The sequence below is a fragment of the Alnus glutinosa genome, chromosome 2 (genome assembly GCF_958979055.1).
Source record: "Alnus glutinosa chromosome 2, dhAlnGlut1.1, whole genome shotgun sequence".
Lineage (NCBI taxonomy): Eukaryota > Viridiplantae > Streptophyta > Magnoliopsida > Fagales > Betulaceae > Alnus > Alnus glutinosa.
The window spans coordinates 22,869,001-22,888,524 of NC_084887.1; the positions used below are offsets into that span (position 1 = coordinate 22,869,001).

At 35.6% G+C, this 19,524-nt stretch overlaps 2 protein-coding genes across 2 annotated transcripts in view; both read right to left on the minus strand.

Moving 5' to 3' along the window:
- Positions 1-807: 807 nt before the first annotated feature.
- The window catches only part of LOC133861778 (protein FAR1-RELATED SEQUENCE 5-like), a 61,930-nt gene continuing 43,213 nt past the window's right edge, over positions 808-19,524 (minus strand). Inside the window, exon 6 of the transcript XR_009899075.1 lies at positions 808-818. The gene's annotated coding sequence lies outside the window, so the exon portion shown is untranslated. The remainder of the gene's footprint in view (positions 819-19,524) is intronic.
- Positions 8,002-9,866, minus strand: LOC133861829 (protein ROOT PRIMORDIUM DEFECTIVE 1). The gene has a single exon (XM_062297645.1). It carries the CDS (start codon positions 9,748-9,750, stop codon positions 8,362-8,364), a length of 1,389 nt encoding a protein of 462 aa, XP_062153629.1. The 5' UTR covers positions 9,751-9,866; the 3' UTR covers positions 8,002-8,361.

A 19,524-nucleotide genomic window follows, 5' to 3' on the forward strand; every position in this document is an offset into this window, starting at 1 on the left:
TTTAGAAAAGTAGCAAGCTCTATGCAGTTTGTCCAAGAGCTCATCTATCATCAGTATGGGAAACTTGTCTTTCAGCATGATCTGGTTGAGACTCTTGAGAGCACGGTAATCACCCCAAAGGCTTGTACAAACTGTTCAGCTTAGTACAGCCACCTCAAAGGCTCTTTACCCTCGTAGCGAGAAAACTTGAGACGTGGCATTTTGGTGTTAATTAGATTGTCGATGCACCTAAGTTTGATGGTATTAAGAGTGCCGGAGGAAGTGGGCTAGTGCTCCGGGGCTTGTGGCAGAGGTGGCGGTAGAGGCCCACAATTGGAGTAGCCTTCACTGAATTCAGCCTGCATGCGCTGGACATTTTAAGAGAGACAACCATACTTGAAGTTGAGAGCTGAAAGAACTTCAACCATTCCCTCAATTGTTGTTCAAAGCGCTCCATGAAACGATTAATGTGATGGTCCAATTTTGTGTTCTTCCTGCTTATAGGTATGGACCATACACCAGATGGGGTATGCTCTAATATCAAATGATAATTATTTTACCTGGTTTAAGGTAATTTTTGAAGTATTTTTGTTTGTTAGGGATTATAAGTTTATTTGTAATAGTTAAGAATTCTTATCCCTTAAGAATTATGAATCCTTATTCAATTTGTTTTAGGTTTTTAAATAATAATTTACAAAAACTACATTTTTATCTCACAATGCTTATATGACAATCCCAACAAACCCTTGTTAAAGAAAATAAATAAAAATAAAAATAAAAAAATAAAAATTATTGGGACTGTCACAACATCAATGTGGGATAAATTTCTTCTAGCATTAGTCATTTTAGAATTTGGATTTGTAACCTATAAATAGGCATGCTATGGACTTTTTCTGATTGTATGTTCCAACTCTTTGTTACCCTACACATTCCATACAACATAAACTAAATTTAGTCATCTACGGAGGGACCTTAAGTCATAGTTGCATTCCTTTTACAAAGGAGATGCAATTTGGGATACCAGATGAAAAAAAAAATTTTAGGCCATCCCATCTGGTGCAGTGAATAATTTGGGACCGCCAGTGAAAGACATTGACATGGACAACCTGCTTTGAATCAAACATTGGTTGGTTAGATGTAGGCAGGAATTGTTTCGGTTGGATATGTTTAAAGATTAATGTCATATCCACCTAATCTAGACCTAACTTGCACACTCTTCTTACCCAACCAGTGTGTTTTTAAATGTTTTTCTTGTCCACCACCTTAATTAATTGCTTCCAGCTCACTGTGAACGATAGCAATTATAGCGTTTACGTGATTCTCTCAGCTATGAAGACTTTGAAGCTGCTCCATGGAATTTTCCAAGTAATGGTTGAATAAACAGCTATGGGACTTTGGCTGAGAGAATTTGCTCCAGGGTGCATTACTACTAACACTTGTGGCTGCAGATATCAGTTAAGTGACCTCCATTTTCCATAGCCAGCATAATAGCTAGGGTGACACAAGACTTCTAACAGTGTCTATCTCATAATATGGAGAATAAATCTAAGACCACCTGATTAGATGGAATTTGAATTCATCACCAACTCCACCCTCACAGAAAATACCTTTTTTCTCAATTGATGACGGAAAAGGGGAAAAATAATAAGCGGGCAAATTTGAAAGAGTACTTTTAATCAATGTCGACCTACCACCCTATGACAAATAAGGCTTTTTCCAACCAGCCAACCAGCCAAACATTGTCCATTTTTTCAATAATACCATTCTATATTGACTTAGCCTTGTACGAAGTTCCCAACGGAAGACCCAAATGCTTCAAGGCAAAGAGGACACCCTACAACCAAGGATATGAGCTAAACCTCCAACATTATCCGCAATGCCAACAAAGAATAACTCTAATTTAGATAAGTTAATCTTCAACCCTGAAACAACTTCAAAACACAAGAATCGTCAGCACAAATGATGGATATGATCCGAATTCGGGTCACAAAACATCAAAGCATCATCTCGAAACGAAGAAAAGAGACACTAGGAGTTCATCAGTATTTCTCGACCCCATCGAGAAACTTGATAAGAGCTCCCTATCCACTGTGGCAGACAACATTCTACTCAAAGCTTCCAATGACAACTACAAACAGCAGAAAAAAGAAAAAAAAAAAAAAAAAAAAGGTCCCTTGTCTCAGCCCCCCGAAACCTATTAGAAAGGAGAGCCATTAATCATCACAAAGAAATGCATTGAAGAAATAAAGTGAGCTATCCAAACTCTACATTTCTCCCCAAGGCCACATCTCCTTAACAGCTGGCATGAAATCCCAGTTAACAACATCATAGGCCTTCTCTATGTTCAATTTACAGAACGTAGCAGGTTGCCCTAATCTAATTCAACTATCAAGACATGCATTAGCTACAAGAGCCCATTCTCCCCCTAATGAATGCATTATGAGATCTAGAAATGACTGTCTCCATCACTATTTTCAACCGATTGGCTAAGACTTTAGAGATAATTTTATAAACAGCACCCACAAGACTAGGGCTTTGTTTGTTAATGTGTTTTTTTTCTTCTCTTTTTTTTTTTGGGGGGGGGGGGGGGGGTGTTGGGGCAGGTTTTTTGTTTGAAAAAATGGACAAAAATCCTAAATAGTAAATATCCATGGTCCTAGTTTTCTTAGGGATAAGGGAAATAAAAGTTATATTGATTTTTTTTTTTTTCAAACTCCCCTCAAAGATGAGACTCCTGAAATACATTTATGATATCCTCTTTAAAGACCTCCCAACAAGTCTGGAAAAAAGCCATGGAACAACCATTAGGGCTCGGGATTTTATCACCATTTAGAGCCCCCAGCACTTCAAGAATTTCACTCTGCCTCCAACTCACTTCTTCAAAAAGAATAGACATTTCCAAACAGTGGCGGACCCAACCTTGTGAATATGGGGGGGCCAAATTGAAAAAAAAAAAATAGGGGGCCAAAACTAAAAATAAATAAATAAATTAGGGGTAAAATTTTGGGGCTTGGAGGGGCCAGGGCCCCCCCGGCCCATATGTTGGTCCACCACTATTTCCAAATCCTTAGAAATCTCTTCTTTTCTCAACCTTTCACCATCAAATCAAGATCTTTGAATTCATCCAATAGAACCTTTTTATTCTTCTCAATGTTGTTTATAAAAAAAAAAAAATGTTGCCAAAAACTTCCTCATTCCATTTTTTTTAGATTGGTTTTCAAGGCTTTCAATTTATGTGCCAAAATAAAACTAAGGGAGCCTTGAAAGTTGTAGGACGCCCTCCATTGTTTCACCTGATCCACAAAGCCCTCTGATCATTATCACATATTCTCAAACTTAAAAAACCGACTACTCCAAACAACACAATGATACCGAAAGATTCTAGGGAGCCTCCTCTGATAAACATCTAAAAACTGTGCTCCCAATAAGGAGATAGAAGAAACCTGTCAATTCTAGACCACCCCAAAGGATCACGACTATCAAACCACGTGAAGTTCATGCCTACAAGAAGGATATCTATAAGGCCCTGATTAAAGATGAACTCGAAAAACTCCAACATGGCTAGGGAAAGATGGGTATCATTACACCTCTCACTCAGGTAGCAAATGATGTTAAAATCACCCCCAATACACCATGGCAATTCCTACCAACTAGTCAACCCCGCCAATTTGTCCTAAAGCATTTTCCTGTCTTTGTCATCATCGTGACCATAAATACCTACAAAAGCCCACTCAAAATTTTCATCGACACTTCTAAAGGAGCAAGCAATTGAAAAAGCCCCAACACATTCCTCAATCCTTTCCACCACCCTCTATCGCACATTAACAAAATCCCTCCATAGGCCCCTCTTGACCCCAAATAATACCATTCCACATTGACAACCCCATAAACTACGGACATAGCCCTAGAAAAACAAACCCCTATTTAGTTTCTTGTAAGCAGACAATGTCTCCAATCCCATAGAAGACTCCTAACCTCAACCTGTTATCCCTCTCATTCAGCCCTCTCACATTCCATGATAAAATCTTAGGATTCATTAAGAACAAGTTGAACCCCTCCCTTTTTTTTTACCTCTACTAGAATGCCCTCCCTTATCATATATATATATAATAGAGGAATCACTAAGAAGATTGCATAACATTCAAACAAGTGGCATTTTAAAATGTTTCCAAGTGTCCATTTTAAGTTAAACGGTGAGTTTAAGTTTGTGTTAAAATGTAGTAATCAACTCACTCCCTATTTCAATGCTAAATAAAAACTAAATCCCTATTTTTTCTCTCAAAAAAAAAAAAAAAACCGTTGCTATACATTGAGAAAAAAAAAAACAAACAACCGTTGCTTGCAAAAAAGAAAAACTGTACATTGCTATTCATTGATAAAAAACAAACAACGCTGCTGTACATAGGAAAAAAAAAAAAACCGCTGCAAAGCCTGCTATACATTGTTTCGAATTATTGGTAGAGACATGCTACAGGTTTTAACCATACTAGGATTCACTACTTGCAAGGGTCCTCCATTAAAACCATTTGATAAACTATTGGTTGTTCTACTCTCAAAGAGGTAACTAACTTTCTTCTTGACTTAAAAAAAAAAAAAAACTTTCTTCTTCTTTCTACATATTGTGTGTTTGTGCTGTTTTTATACGTGAAATAACATAGTTTCATAGGGCCTTTCACAATTTATACATGAATTATGTAATTCTTTACGGTACAAAATTACGGGTTAGTTTTAAAATTTGCACTTATGGATGTATGTAGTGCTGTTATTAAATCTACTAGGACCAACGATACTCAAGAAAAAAATAGAGTGCTGAAGTAAAGATTTTTTTTCTTAGAAAAAAAAAAAAAATCTTTTACTTTTGTTAAGCACTTTTTTTTTTTTTTTGGTCGTTCTATAGATGTTGAATTTAACGTTAATTTAGTCTAGGGTATCTATTTAATCCAAAAGTATGTTGCATTAACGTATCTTTATGTTTTTATGTATAAATTTTTTGTGACTGTAAATTCATTTTTTTCCTTTAATGTTTGTTTATTGAAAAAGTTTCTTGAGACATCGATCTGAATTTCGGTTTGGGTTGAGATCTGATTTTATCTTTGTTTTGTTTGTGAAATATTTGGTTGGGCGATTATTTATTTGAATGTTTTGTCTTTTGGTTTTTTTTTTTTTTTTTAATTATTCATTTGTTTGATTTGACAGATTTTTAGGCACTTTTTGTAAGTACAAGCAAAAGAAGTAAAAAATTTATTGGATTATTATATTTGAATGTTTGGTCTTTTTTTTTTTTTTTTAATTATTCATTTGTGTGATTTGTCAGATTCTTAGGCATTTTTTTGTAAGTACAGGCAAAAGAAGGAAAAAAATTATTGGATTATTACGCAGCAAAGGAACATAAATACTTTCAAAACACAAAAGAGATGTTGAGTGAAATAATTTATTTTATTTTGTTTTGTATATATATATATATCCTGTTTATTTTGCTTTGCATTTTTTAAATGTTTGAAATTATAATGGTTTTATTTATATTGAAATTTAATAAGTATCACATCAACAATATCAAAGAGTCCAACTAATTGTCTATTGATACCTTGATAATCAAAAACTAGGTTTTGTTCTTGCTGTTCATTTAATTTAAAACTACACCCATGTAAACAATGATTTAAACATGTTTTATGGGATTTTTTTAACCAATTGGTATGATTTACTCAGGTTTTTAGGCATTAAATATTGAGAAAAAGATTTTGGTTTATTTGGTATTCATTTAAAAAAAAAAAAAAAAAAAAAAAAAAAAAAAAAAAAAAAAAAAACCTCTTAATTTTGCTATGTATTTTTTTCTAAAGTTTAAAATTATATGGTTTTTATATGTATTAGAAGATGAATCAATAGGAGGAAAGCCTATAATCGAGATCATTTACAATATACGTTTACGTATTTTCATTCTTAATTATTCATAAATTTTTATTTTGTTTCTTAAATTAAATGTAGCATTCTAATACAATAATTCAAAACTTTTTTTTAAACTACTTTGCACATTATTTATTACTTTTTACACATAAGCACATGACGCAATTTCAATTAGTAAAAACCCGCGCATGACGCGGGTTATATGCTTGTTGTCATAGTTGATGGAACAAGCTATTCTCTTTAGTTCACGGTGCCCTCTGTTCAATGTCTGAGAAAGAGACCTAGGAGAACTAGTCAGAACAATGTGTTGTCGACTTGCTTCAATGGCCGTGAACAGAGCCATCATCTTAGCCTCAAACCCCTCACAGGACAACCCCACAACGTGACAGAAGATCTTTACTTTTGGAATCACCCAATCTGAGTAAATTGACTCAGGTAAAGTTGCTTCTTCAACTACAGCAAAGGGGTGGGTGTATTGACAAAGGCTCACCATCCATGATCCGTTCCTCATGATAAAGCACCATTTCGGAAGAAGAGAGCTCCTGGTCCCCGTAGCAACTAACCAAATATGTACAAACATCACATCGATAGGTTTGACCGCACTATCTAAAGCTCCTTTCCTATTCTACTACCATCCCTCACACTCTTTTCCAAAGGAGACAGAATGATCCCATGGTGTAAACCAGAGAAACATTGAGAAAGACAACCTTTCCCCATCTTTGTTGTCACGAGCCCACTCCAAAACCTTAATGACACCCACACAATCTGTCTTGTCGAAGCAAGGATTGTATCACTTGACGACCGAGTTAATTGAAGGAACACCTACTTCCATAGGCGCAACCACCCACAACCTAAACTTTGAAGTTCCGGCTCCAGGGCCACTTCCAGTAAGTTATGGGCAAGGGACGTCCTCTCCGACAATGGACAACATCAGTGGCTATGTGACAGAAGGAGACACCACAGACACGGGAATGCCTACAGGACTCCCAAACTCTACATCCCTTGAAAAGCCCAAACTCCCCTCCCAACCTCCATCATTCCGAGCGGCGTTTATCATGGGAGATGACATCGATGCTGCAAGAAGACCCGCTTGTTGTTCAACAGAGATATTACATATAATGCAGTATAGGAGACAAAATGAAGTCAAAGGGAATGAGTTAGAGACAAATAGAAAATGTACAGGAACTCAAGTAAAGGGGGAAAAAAACCCTACCATAAGGAAGTCAGGAAAAATGACAACCATCACAACTGAAATTTGGGAAGAATAAAAATTAAAAAATCTATAATTGAAACTGCCTAGCAAGACAATCAATATTAAAGCATTTACGATCAAATCCCTTTCACTTTACAGGTGTGAGGTTATAGGTAAATCAATTGAGATATCAAAACTTGCCCATTACCTTACTTAAAAGTGAAAATTTTAAATGCTATGGAGAAAATTAAACCAAGTGACTACATATGAACATTAAGGATGATCATCTGAGAAAAACTTAAAAAATGATTTTCTGTTAACTATATGATCAAAGTGAATACATATGAAGGTAGAATCTAATGCATTGCAGTCCCTTTATAGTGCAACCTTCCCAAATCAATGTTAGTTAAAGACAATCCAAACACAAAGGATGATCATCTGGAACACTTACATGATTGCATGAGCAGCAATCTGAAGCAATATCTTTTCCAATAGCTTTGAACTTCACACTTGACTTCTGCAATTGCTTAAAAGTTTTCTGCCAATCAATTTGAAAATGTAGTTGACAAGATATGGCAACAACTAGATGGCTTACTTTCTGTTAACCCTGCATTTCAAACTCAAGTCACCTCAGATTCAAACTTTACTTTCATTCAATGGAGAAGCCAATAAAGCCTTCTGGCTCAAAATGCAATACCTTTAAAGAATAGATCTTCTTTAAGAAACCATTCCCATGGCTGGTGCTTCTTCGCCAGGGATAAAACTCATTAATTTTTCAAAATTATGCTTCTCTTTCTATTATGCAGCACTTTATCGTTATCTAGTCCATATCAAACTCAAAGACACTGAAGGTTTGAAAAAGAAATTAGGAATTCCAACTTCTGAATGACCATGATGCTTTGAAGTAGCAATTGATTAGAACAAAAATCTAAAATAATCCTCATGCCATCAGTTTTATTTCAGTTACTCATTCACAGGGACATCCTCCGTATCCGCAGTTTTTTTTTTTTTTATAAGAATTTAAAAAAAGTGGTTGTTGGTAAGCAGGAGAACCCAGGCAGCACGCTGGGATGAATACGCAATTGATTCGTGGCCTGTAGTTGTGTACAACTTCATGTTTGGAGCAAGCTACTCACCCCGAAGTGGGCGGGGGCCCTTAAACCCCAAGGGTAGGGGGTGTGGATATAAGACCTCATGTTATGGTGAATTAACCTTGCATGTCACCCACAACCTATGCCCACTTCCATATTTTCAACCGCATTAATGTCCTACTTGGTTACGAGCTCGCGTTACTGAGCTCGACCCGTATCCGCAGTTTCAAGGCAATCATCATCCTCATCTGTAAAATCAGAGCCAGCATCAGAACCCACATGCATGTCCAAATCATCCTCCCCCTCCCCATCTTTCCCAACATTGTCCTCAACCGCAAAATTTCGAAAATCATTCTCCACAAACTTGCTTCTACTGTGCTCCATTTCATCTTCTCTATCTCTCCTATAATTAACCAATTCCCTGTCCAAATTTGCCTTCCTCGGGCTCAACAGGACCAAATCGGCCAGCTTCCTACGTGCTAAATACAAATCATTCGGCTCTATCAACTCACCCCTCTTATACGCCTCCCTAAGAAAAACCGTATGCAGCTTCCCATGGTTCCCCCTTGTTGAAATATAAAATATCCCCTGATGCTGAAGAAGGAACTCCTTCAACCTCTTCGGCAGATTCATTGCCAACCTGAAATGTGCAATCCTCTCCAACGTAATCTTCTTCTCCACCGTCAATGACAACAATTCATGAATTGTTGCCACGGCCCTCTTCTCCATTCGTTTCTGCGCCTCCAATGACCTCAAATCATACCCTGACACGTCCTCATAAGGCGACCAATACGGAACCCTTTGCCATTTCCACACCGCAATCCTATAATACTTGCCAATCTTAAACCCAGGTGGGAAATTCACAATAAACGAAAACCTGATATCCTCGGCATCAATCCCTTTCTCCCTATACTCTCTCTCCCTAGCTTTCTCTATCGCGCACACCGCTAAACTCTCATCCCTCTCAACAATCTCAATGTACTTATTCCTAGTCTCTCTAGCATCGAACAATCTAAAGTATTGAGGGTGATTGAGAATTACCGAGTACTCGAAATCGTCAGGCAAGCCGAACGCTTTCCTGGCAATGCGCACGTGTTCGAGGCGTAGCCGACCCGTATTGGACATCATCACAAGCTTCCGGAGGCGGGTCACGGCGTCGGGGATTTGAGCGTGGAGAGCCTGCTTTTCTTGCTCAATTTGCAAGAGGGCCTTCCGGGTCAATCGAATGTAGAGGATTCTCTGAACCGGGTGCTCGTAAATGTCGAAAACGTGAGGGAATTTGAGGACAAAAGCGCCGGACTCGTGTTGTTTGAAGCCAAGGCGGCGAGCGAGGAGGTCGAGGCGAGAGATGGGGAGGGTTTGGTTGGGCAGGGAGAGGATGAGTTCCTGGAACTTAAGGACCTTGCGGGTCTTCTTCTCGATCTCCATGTAGTTGTCGTAGCCATGGTCACGTACGCGCTCGAGCTTTTTGGGTATGGAGGTGGACTGGGACATGGGCCTGGTGGGAGGCAGGTTTGAGAGGAGGGATGGTAGTAGGGGTTTGAGGGTTGGGGTTTTGTGTTTGAAGAGATTGATGAGGAGGAACATGTTTTGGGGTTCAGGGTTTCTTAGGTTTAGGGTTTATAGGAATTGGAGAGGAGGAAAGCATTTTCCTTTAGGTTCTGGGTTTTGAGGGTTTAAGGTTATGGCTAATTTGCAGAGAGGTTTGAGAAAGAAGATACTCGTAGCAGGAAGAGGTAACGATTTATAGTTAATGCTGGGCTGGGCTGGGCTGGGCTGGGCTTAATCAACCCATCAAGGAAAGAGGTTAATAGGTTTGTAGGCCCACAAATGGTCCACAGGACCAGAGGGGAATTCATGTACAGCAAATTTTTCGTTGATGTGAATTTTGAACTAAGGTTTTATTTTGAAAATAGAAAAAAGGTAAGGTATTTTATTTTTGATAGATGAGCAATGAAATCAATGTCTACATGGAATCTGGTCGTGTTTTCAAGGGAAAAATTTACTGAAGATAATTTTTTAATGATTTTTTTGTCCTAAGCTGAAAAATAAGTACTTAAAAAACTAGTTTGATGTTATCTGAAAATAATAATTTTAAAAAATTTACTGAAGGTAAGTTTTTGTTTTGATCTTTTTTAACACTCTTATTGATGTCAAGGCATATGGACCTTAGACATCGTGACCTCTCTTCTTATTTCTTTTTTTTTCTTTTTCTTTTTCTTTTTCTTGTTCTTCTTTTTTTATTTCTTGTGAGAGGATCCGAACCTACGTGTGTGTATATAATCTCTCTATGTATGTGGTCACGTGTGTTTAAATAAAATAAAAACAAACAAGTCCTAAACTTAATTTCACATTAAGTCATAAGTCATAACTGTATAGAAAAATTACATGTCTATACAATCATCTTCAAGGAGAATTTTCCTTTCGAAACAAAAGTTTTTCTAGTTTGCTATAGACACGTACAAAAAGAACTCAAAAATGAACTTGGCATCCCCTTCGAATTATGTTCAACGACGGTCTTTCATGAAATAAAATTTATCTATTATCATCTTTGTAGTGAAATTTTTATTAATTTCTTTATAATATAAACTACAAAATGATCTAGGATCCGGATCCTCTCCTGACCATTAGAATTGGAGAGGAGCCGGTTGATGGCTTAGATCTCTTTAAAAAGATCCAAGACCAAAAAATAAGCCATGTGTTTTCAAGTTAAAAGAAAAAAAAAAAAAAAAAAAAAAAAAAAAAAAGGGGTGGCAATTTAGCTTGTGAAACAAGCCAACTGAATGCTAAAAAAAAGAAAAAAGAAAATACAAAGAAGAAGAGAAAAGAGAAAGACAAAATATTTGGTCTCCATTCACCGTGTTCTTCAATTTCGTTTCGTAACTCAGTTCCTCTTCCTACAGTTATCAACTCCGTTATATTTCATCGAGCTCGCAGGATCAAGGTATGGTTATTATATCATGTTTCATATTTTGAGGCTTGGTTTTTCTAGTTCTAATATTTCGAAAGCAACAATAAAAAATTGCATTTTTTTTTTTGTATTTAGCTTGCTTGCAGTAAAACTCCAGTTGTTATTATGCAATAGTGTGACCAACCCAATATATGTGCTAAAAAAAGAAATAAAAAAAAAAATAGGCAAGCTAAAATCTTGGAGGAAGATACAATAAGCTGAATTGTAAATAGGGACCCACTTAAGTTTTTTTTTAAAGGTTTTTTAGTCATGAAGTTTGAGATGTTTGTCTTATTCGCGTAAGATTTGAAGGAAAAAAAAAAAAAGTTTGGCTTTTAGTGGGGTGTAGCACATCATTGGTTGAAATTTGAAACCTTTAAATTGCTTTTGATGTAGGATATTGTTTGAATAAATATCAGTGAATATTATTATTTAAGAACAATTTGAATTAATGTGTATGGTTGGTAATGTAATTTATTTTAGGGATAACAATATATGGATGTCTCAATGGAAGATTTTGTGTCCCTAAATATGCCTATGAAACTTACACCATCAAAAGGCATGCAGCTTGACTCGAATGAGATTGCATATAATTTTTATAATGAGTATGTGAGAATGACAAGTTTTAGTATCAGAAAAGAGTATGTGAACAAATGTAAACTGATCAGAATTATTACTTCAAGGAGATTCGTGTGCAAGAAGGAGGGAATTCGGGGCATAAACAAGCGAGATAGTAAAACAAGGAAACCTTGAGTAGAAACAAGATGGGGTTTAGTTATTGTATATAATCGAAGGCAAATACATAGTGACTAACTTCATTGCTGAGCATAATCATATATAACCTCCTTCTCTCAACAACTGTGCACATGATGCCATTAAAACGAAAAATGTCTATAACTCAAGCTTCTGAGATTGATTTGGCATATGAATCAGGTTTAAGACTAAAGGGTTCTTATCAGCTTTTGAGTAATTAAGCAAGTTGGTGAAGGTGATAACCTTAGTTTTACCAAACAAGATCATAAGAACTATCTACGCAATAAGTGACAAAGAGCCTTGAAGTTTGGAAAAGCTGCTAGTTTAGAAAGATATTTCAGGGGTCAACTTAAAGAAAATCATTCATATTATTATGCTTTTCAAATGGATGTTGAAGAGTTGATTACTAATATCTTCTAGGCTGATGCAAGAATGATCATTGATTATGGCCACTTTGGTGATGCAATAACGTTTGATCCAACGTATAGCACAAATAAAGATGCAAGGCTACTTGGTGTATTTTTGGGACTCAATCACCATAGAGAGAATGTTGTATTTGGAGCTATTCTATTATTTGATGAAACAATAGAGCCTTTTGTATGGTTATTTGAGACCTTCCTAGAAATAATGTCCGGAAAGAAACCAATTACTATTTTCACTTATCAAAATGCATCATTGTTAGCTGCTATTAAGGAAGTGATGCCTAAAACGTATCATGCGTTGTGTAGCTGGCATATGTGGCTGAATGCTAATTGGCACTTAGGCTATTTACTTAAAGGTGGGTCCCGATTTAATAAAGACTTCTTAGCATGTGTCTATGAATATAATGATGAAAATAACTTTTTATCTGCTTGGAATATCATGTTGGAAAAATACGATGCTCGTGAAAATAAATGGCTAGTAGATATATTTAAATTGAAAGAAAAATGGGCCCAAGCATATATAAAGAGGACATTCATGGCAAAAATAAGGAGTAGACAACTAAATGAGAGATTTAATTATGACTTGAAGAATTGCTTGCGTATTGATCTCAATATACTAGAATTTTTCACTTATATTGAAAGAGTTGTCAAACAAAAATGTGATAAGGAGTTAGAAGCAAAATACAACTCTAGACAAAAATTACCAAGATTGAATCTCAAGAGCTCACCTATTCTGAATCAAGTAACAAAATTGTACATGCCTATGGTATTTGAGTTATTTCAAAATGAAGTTGAAGAGGTACCGCCACTCTCCATTATCAACCACAATGCAAGTCAAGCAACACATACATATGTTGTTAGAGTTTTCAATGGACATGGAAAATACAAAATCATGTGGAATCCATTAGATCAAACTTTGTCTTGAAGTTGTAGAAAGTTTGAGACATTGGTATTTTGTGTCGACATGCTCTAAAAATTCTTGATGTATTGGATATCAAGTTGATTCCTGACAGATATATTACAAAGAGATGGAGAAGAGACGCAAAAGATGAGAATGCAAAACATTTCACAAAGAATAGCATTGAGTCAGATATTCGATTGGAATGTGCAGATAGGTATCAAGCATTGTGTCCTAAATATATTCAATTGGTGAATGAGGCATCTGAACTGAAGAAGGCTTTAATATTCTAAACGCGATTGTTATAGATTTGAAGAAAAGACTTTTTGATGCAAAGAATTGCCATGCTAATGCAAAAGAAGATAATATTAGGCTTTCGGCTAATATTGTGGACAAAGAAGATTAATCATGTGTTTCAGTCACGGTAAGACCAAAAGGAATAAAGAAAAAAAATAGACTTATCATAATAAGAAACGTCAACCAAAATCATGGATGGAAAATGTGAGGAAACCAAAAGAAGGCACATCAAAGAATCAAACAAAAGAAATAAAAGTGTCAAAGGTAATCTACTAAATTATCATTATTGACTTCCCATGTTCAACTTTATTATCTTACTAAACGCATATGATTTTTACAGGGTATAGAAGCACATGACTGTATGACACAAAAAAGTAACGATGATATCACATATACTCATATTTCAAACTTTACCCAAATATCTAAGGTAATATATTCATAAACATATTTTTAATTACAAAGTTGCATAATTGACTTATTTAGTTGATCTACAGCTGAGTTTATCATAAATTCAATTATGCCTTGTTTTCTTTGTGATTTTTTTTTAATTATTTTCTTTCTTGATACTTGCATCTCGGAGTTTCTTTAATCCAAACTTTATACAAGAGGAAACAACTAAATAAGTTCAAAAAAATAAAAGTATATTATTTTCTGACTGAGAACAATGCAACTAAAAATAAACCTGAATTATTAATATTATATTCTGAATTTGTGTTTTAAATTCTTCTAGGATCTCAGGGGTCTCATGAATTAAGGAACATGGTGAAAGGTCTAGAAGCTTGGTGGTTATATGTTGTTGATTTTATTTGATGATGGTTGATATTGTATCAATTTGTTATGTTAAGATGGTTTATACCTTAAGAATTTTTGGATATACGTGTATGTGGTTGGGGTAAATGTTTTGGATAAGTGCAACTTTCAATTTGTTACACTGTGATTTGTTGGTTTCCTCACTTGAATTTTTTTGGTGAGTGTTTTGCACAATGACAATTAGGAAATGTCTTATAAGCTGTGTCAAAATTTTTCATTGACACGTGATCGGTGGTGGCATTGAGTGAAGTTCAGATACAGAGCATAAGAAGCCCAATACTATGAGAGTTTGTTAAGTCTTGAAACAGAGACATTTTGCTAGAAACCCACTAAATGCTCTTCTTGAAATGTAACCTATAAAACTCGCATTGAAAACAACCAAACCCCGACATATTTCATCACAATTTGCCACTATGTTCATTCATACATAGAAAAGATTATAGCTTTAGAGTTTGCTTGCCAATTGAACTCTCTGTTTGTTGGGTGTATTTTGGTACTCAAAATACTGGCCACCCGATCCAACCAAATCATTGGATCTTCCTTTGAAATTTTAGGGAATCAAATTTGATTTGTCGATTAGGGTTGTGTTGGGCGTGTACCTCGTAGTAGTTCACAGAGAATCGGGAAAGAACTTTTGACAGGGTTTCCATCAAAGATGGTCATTGGTCTGCCAAGTTTAGTTCATCCCGTTCTACCGAGTCTCTAACTCCTTAAGAAGCAAAAATCTCTCTCTCTCTCTCTCTGGCTCTCATGGCGACTACAGTGAAAATGGTCGATAAGATCCACCAAATCGTGCTGCTCAAGCAAGTCGTGCAGCGGTGGAAACACATGAGCCTCCAGTTTCAGACCGACCTGTCCTGAACCTCGTCGGGTTATCTCGCGATGTATGTTGGCCAGGAAGACAAGTATTTCATGATCCCCACCCGGTTCCTGAACCTCTCGGTGTTTGTAGGTTTGCTGGAGAAAGCCGAGGAAGTGTTTGAGTTTCAAGGAAATGGCGGTGCGGTTCTACCCTGCGAAGCTGGGTTTTTCACATAAGTTTTGAAGATTTTGGAGAGAGATGAGGGTTTGCTGGTGGCGGAGGCTGAATTTGGGGGGAGGGAGGAGGGTTTCAGTGGGAGAGGGAAAAATGGAAGAAATGGGTGACAGGAATCTAGGGTGACAGGCGTTGGATGGGTTTAACTTCGATTTTTCTTTTTCCTTTTCTTTTTCTTTAGAACACGTGGCTTATTTTTTTGCCTTAGATCTCTTTAAAGGGATCCAAGCCGTCAACCAGCTCCTCTCCAGTTAATTAGAAACTCATCTTCCATTCTAGTACATAGTAAAGTTTTTACAAGTTTTATAGCAGTAAAAGTTCGTTCAGTAGTAGTAGTAAAAACAATTAGAGTCAACACTAGATGAATCAACATGTCGATCAAATTATAAATCTTTAACTTTCCCAAAATTCTTAATCCTCTGTATAACTCAAATAAAATGGATATATTTTGAAAATCTAAATGTTTTGGCACATCAAGCTCATAATACTACAATTGAAATTTCAAATAGATTTTTTTTTTGCTCAATGAAATTTTGCGGATAAAACTTCACATCTAAATTGTATATATCATCAATCTTAAATAATTTGTATATATTAAGGCTTAAAACGACGCTAAGAATAAAAAGTCAACTGAATGCTCACTAAATATATTATTTAGTTCTTGCAATTTAGAAGTATATTGCAGTTAGGGCTGTAAATGAACTAAGTCGAGCCGAGTTCAAGCTTTTTTGGACCTGCTCGAATTTTTTTTAGTGTGTTTAAACTCGGCTCGAGAGCTCAAAATTTTTTAGAATTTCTGTTCGAGGCTTGGCTCATTAAGGGTTTTTAAGGTTCAAACTCGTTACCTATTTCTAAAATGAACGAGCTCGAGCCAAGCCCAAGCTCGAGCTTAGTTTTTTCCTTTGTTTTTGAAATCCCAAACAGAGAGCAATATTGCAATAGAGAGAAAATAATAATAATAATAATAACAAGGAAACACAAAATCGTCTGTGAAATGACCAAAAAAAAAAAATGAAGTGTTTTTAACAAAAAATTATTAAATTAAAAACAAAAATATCAAATCTACAACAACGAACATTAATAAGAAAATATTGCCCTTGTAAAAGAAAAAAATGGAATAGGGTGTGAAACATTTATAGAGATCGGCCATTGGAGACAAGAGGGCTTTAACCAGCTCCGGCCTCTTCTTTCTTGATCTCTGCTGAAAACCCATACCCAAAAACCCATCTTCTTCTTCTTCTTCTAATTTTTGTGTCTCTCTCTCTCACGGATCAACTCTCTCTCACTCAATCTGGTGTGTGTGCGACAAAAGAACGGAGAGGGAGATAAGAAGAAGAAAGAAAGAAAATAGAAAAAGAAAAGAGAGAGAAAAGGAAAGGTGGAGAGGCGTGAGGTTAAGGGGAGAAAATATCTACCCAAAACAATCCACAACCACACACGTGGCTGTGAATAAGACCAAGCCTTGGTCTTATTTTATTATTAGCCTCAATCCTTTTTAAATTGTAATTTTGCCCCATCTTATTTTATATCACTACAACTTAATCCTTAAAATTAATTATTTACCATACTAATGCTATTAAATTTACTACTTAAATCTAACTCTACTTATTAATTATATGTGTGTGTGTGTGTGTGTGTGTGTGTGTGTGTGTGTGTGTGTGAACGAGCCCATCGAGCCGAGTCAAATTTCTACGAGCTTTGTTCACGATCATACCCCGAGCCGAGCCGAGTTTTGGCATGTTCAGCTCGTTTATTAAATGAGTTTAAAAAAATGTTTAAGCTCTGTTCATTTAATAAATAAACCGATCCCGAACCGAGTTTAAGTATACTCACGAGTAGCTCTGCTCGCTTACATCCCTAATTGTAGTAATAAATACATCAATTCTAAAATGATGCTCTGCTGTTATCGAAGATTCTTCATTTTGGTGACATGATCTACCTCAAGCTCTACTGTAACAAGCACTCAAATGAGGAACATCAATTTCATATTTTTCATAAAATGATTTAATAGTATCAAGAAGAGGCTCTCCCTCTTAATTTCTCAAATTCTTAAAAGGTAATTTTGTAGTTGATATTGCGTTCATGGCATTTAAAATCCCTTGAGAATTTTTTTGCAAAGCTTGGCAAAAAGAATTAGTGAATCCCATAATCTATTTCATTAATGCAGATTTAAAAAAAAAAAATGTTAATACCATATAAGTTGCTTCAGCATCACAACACTTAGAATAGTTAACTTCCTATTTTGAGATAGTGTCTAGAACTGAGTAATTTCACTAAACGTTCTTTTAAAGTTACAAACAAATTGAAAATGAGAAGACTATTGAGCATCTCCACCCGGTTGCAAAGTATCAATTTGTTTTATCCCTCTTCTAGTCTCAATTTCATTAGAACCAATCATACTTTCAATCTCAACAATTTAAGTTGATTGCAATTCATCATTATTTTTCGAAGAACCAACAACAATATTAACAATAGAGGTCAAATGGATAAAGAACTGATGAACAAATTTTGAGATAGGCTAACTTTCTATAGTCAGTTTATAGTACATTTTGATGTGCCGTATGTGGCACTTTTTGAGAACAATTCATAGATATGTATATTGAGTATGTAATAAATGTGTTAATGTTTAAAGTTATATAAAAGATCCGATGTGTTTATTGAGATGAGTTTGTAGAGTCAAAAGAAAAGAAAAAAATTATTCATGATTATTTTCCGCTATGATATCTCTCATTTTATATCACATAGTAGCGTCATATAAAAAATCAAGATATTTTTCACTTATGACTTGTTTATGAGTCGGGGCGTTATAGAACCCCTTCCTTTTTCATCTTTTGAAATCACAACTTATTATAACATATTAACTTCTTAACATTCCATAGAATCTCAAAATGACAATTAAATCAATAACAACATCTAACTAAATCATAATATCAACTATAGTTCATGGAGATAATTATGTGAAAACTTATCATTGGAGCGATTCTTTGTGATTTCTCCTTCCTCACACCCTCCTTGCACAAACCTCTCACTTTCTTGCTCAAGATTACTCTATAACTCAGTAAAAATCAATCCCTTCCAAGCATTTCAGTCTACTAAATGAAGAGAAGCAAAACGACTTTTGCTTTTCAGTTGGTGTGTCTTAAATAGATGAATTTCTTTGATTACTTTTCATCTCGTTCGAACAAGATTAAAGTTCGTTTGAACAAACTTGCATTAAATGCACGTCAAGTCAGCATCTCACCTTGCCTAACCCCACACGTTGAGTGACAAGTGGAGATGCAATGTCATTTGAACGAGATTTTATTTCATTTGAACAAGAGTACTGTGTTTGTTTGCTTTTCTCGCGCGTTTCTCCTCTGACACGTGTAGATGCTAATCTTTCGAACGAGATTGCATTTCGTTCAAATCAGAGTGTGTTTGTTTGATTTTCCCAGTGAGTCCTCAACTAACACATGGAAGATGCGATGTCTTTTGAATGAGATCTTGTTTCATTTGAACGAGATTATGTTTGTTTGTTTTTCTCGTGCGTCCTTATTAACACGTGAAAGATGCCTTTTTGTTCGAACCAGGCCCTGTTGGTTCCAACAAAACCTTCTAGTTCTAAATTTCTTCCATGTTTTCGTCCCTTTTTTTCACACCAATTTGATCTAACGCCTACGAGATTTGCCGTATTTAAACTACCATCGCTCGTGACATGTATTTTACTCATTTCTATTAAGTTTTTTGGATTCTAAAAATTTCTATTTTATTCTTAGGCATTACATAAGGTGCCGTGTTCGAACGAAGTTGATTCTGATTCGAGTGAGAAGGAATCTCCATGTGTCGCTGAGGCTAGAGGAGGATGAAAGCTTAAAGAAAACTTCACAGAAATAAGTGTATATCCGATTTTCTCCATTTGGTTGTTGAGTTTTGTTGAATATTAGTTAATATTGAGGAGTTTAATTGGTTGTTGTGGTTGATTTTGGAGCTTGGTGAAGAAAAGTTTAAATATTGTGATGTTAAGGTTTGATGGTAAGTTGAAATTTGTGGGTTATGATTTTGAGTTGATGAAATGGGATTTCAGTAGTGTACTTGGTTAATTGGTTGAGTGTTGATATTGTGGTTGTGTGTGTTGTTTTGGAGAAAATGAGTTAAGTGTGAAATTAGGGTTTGATTAAAAAGGTTGGATTTTGGTATTATAAATTGGTGTTTTAAT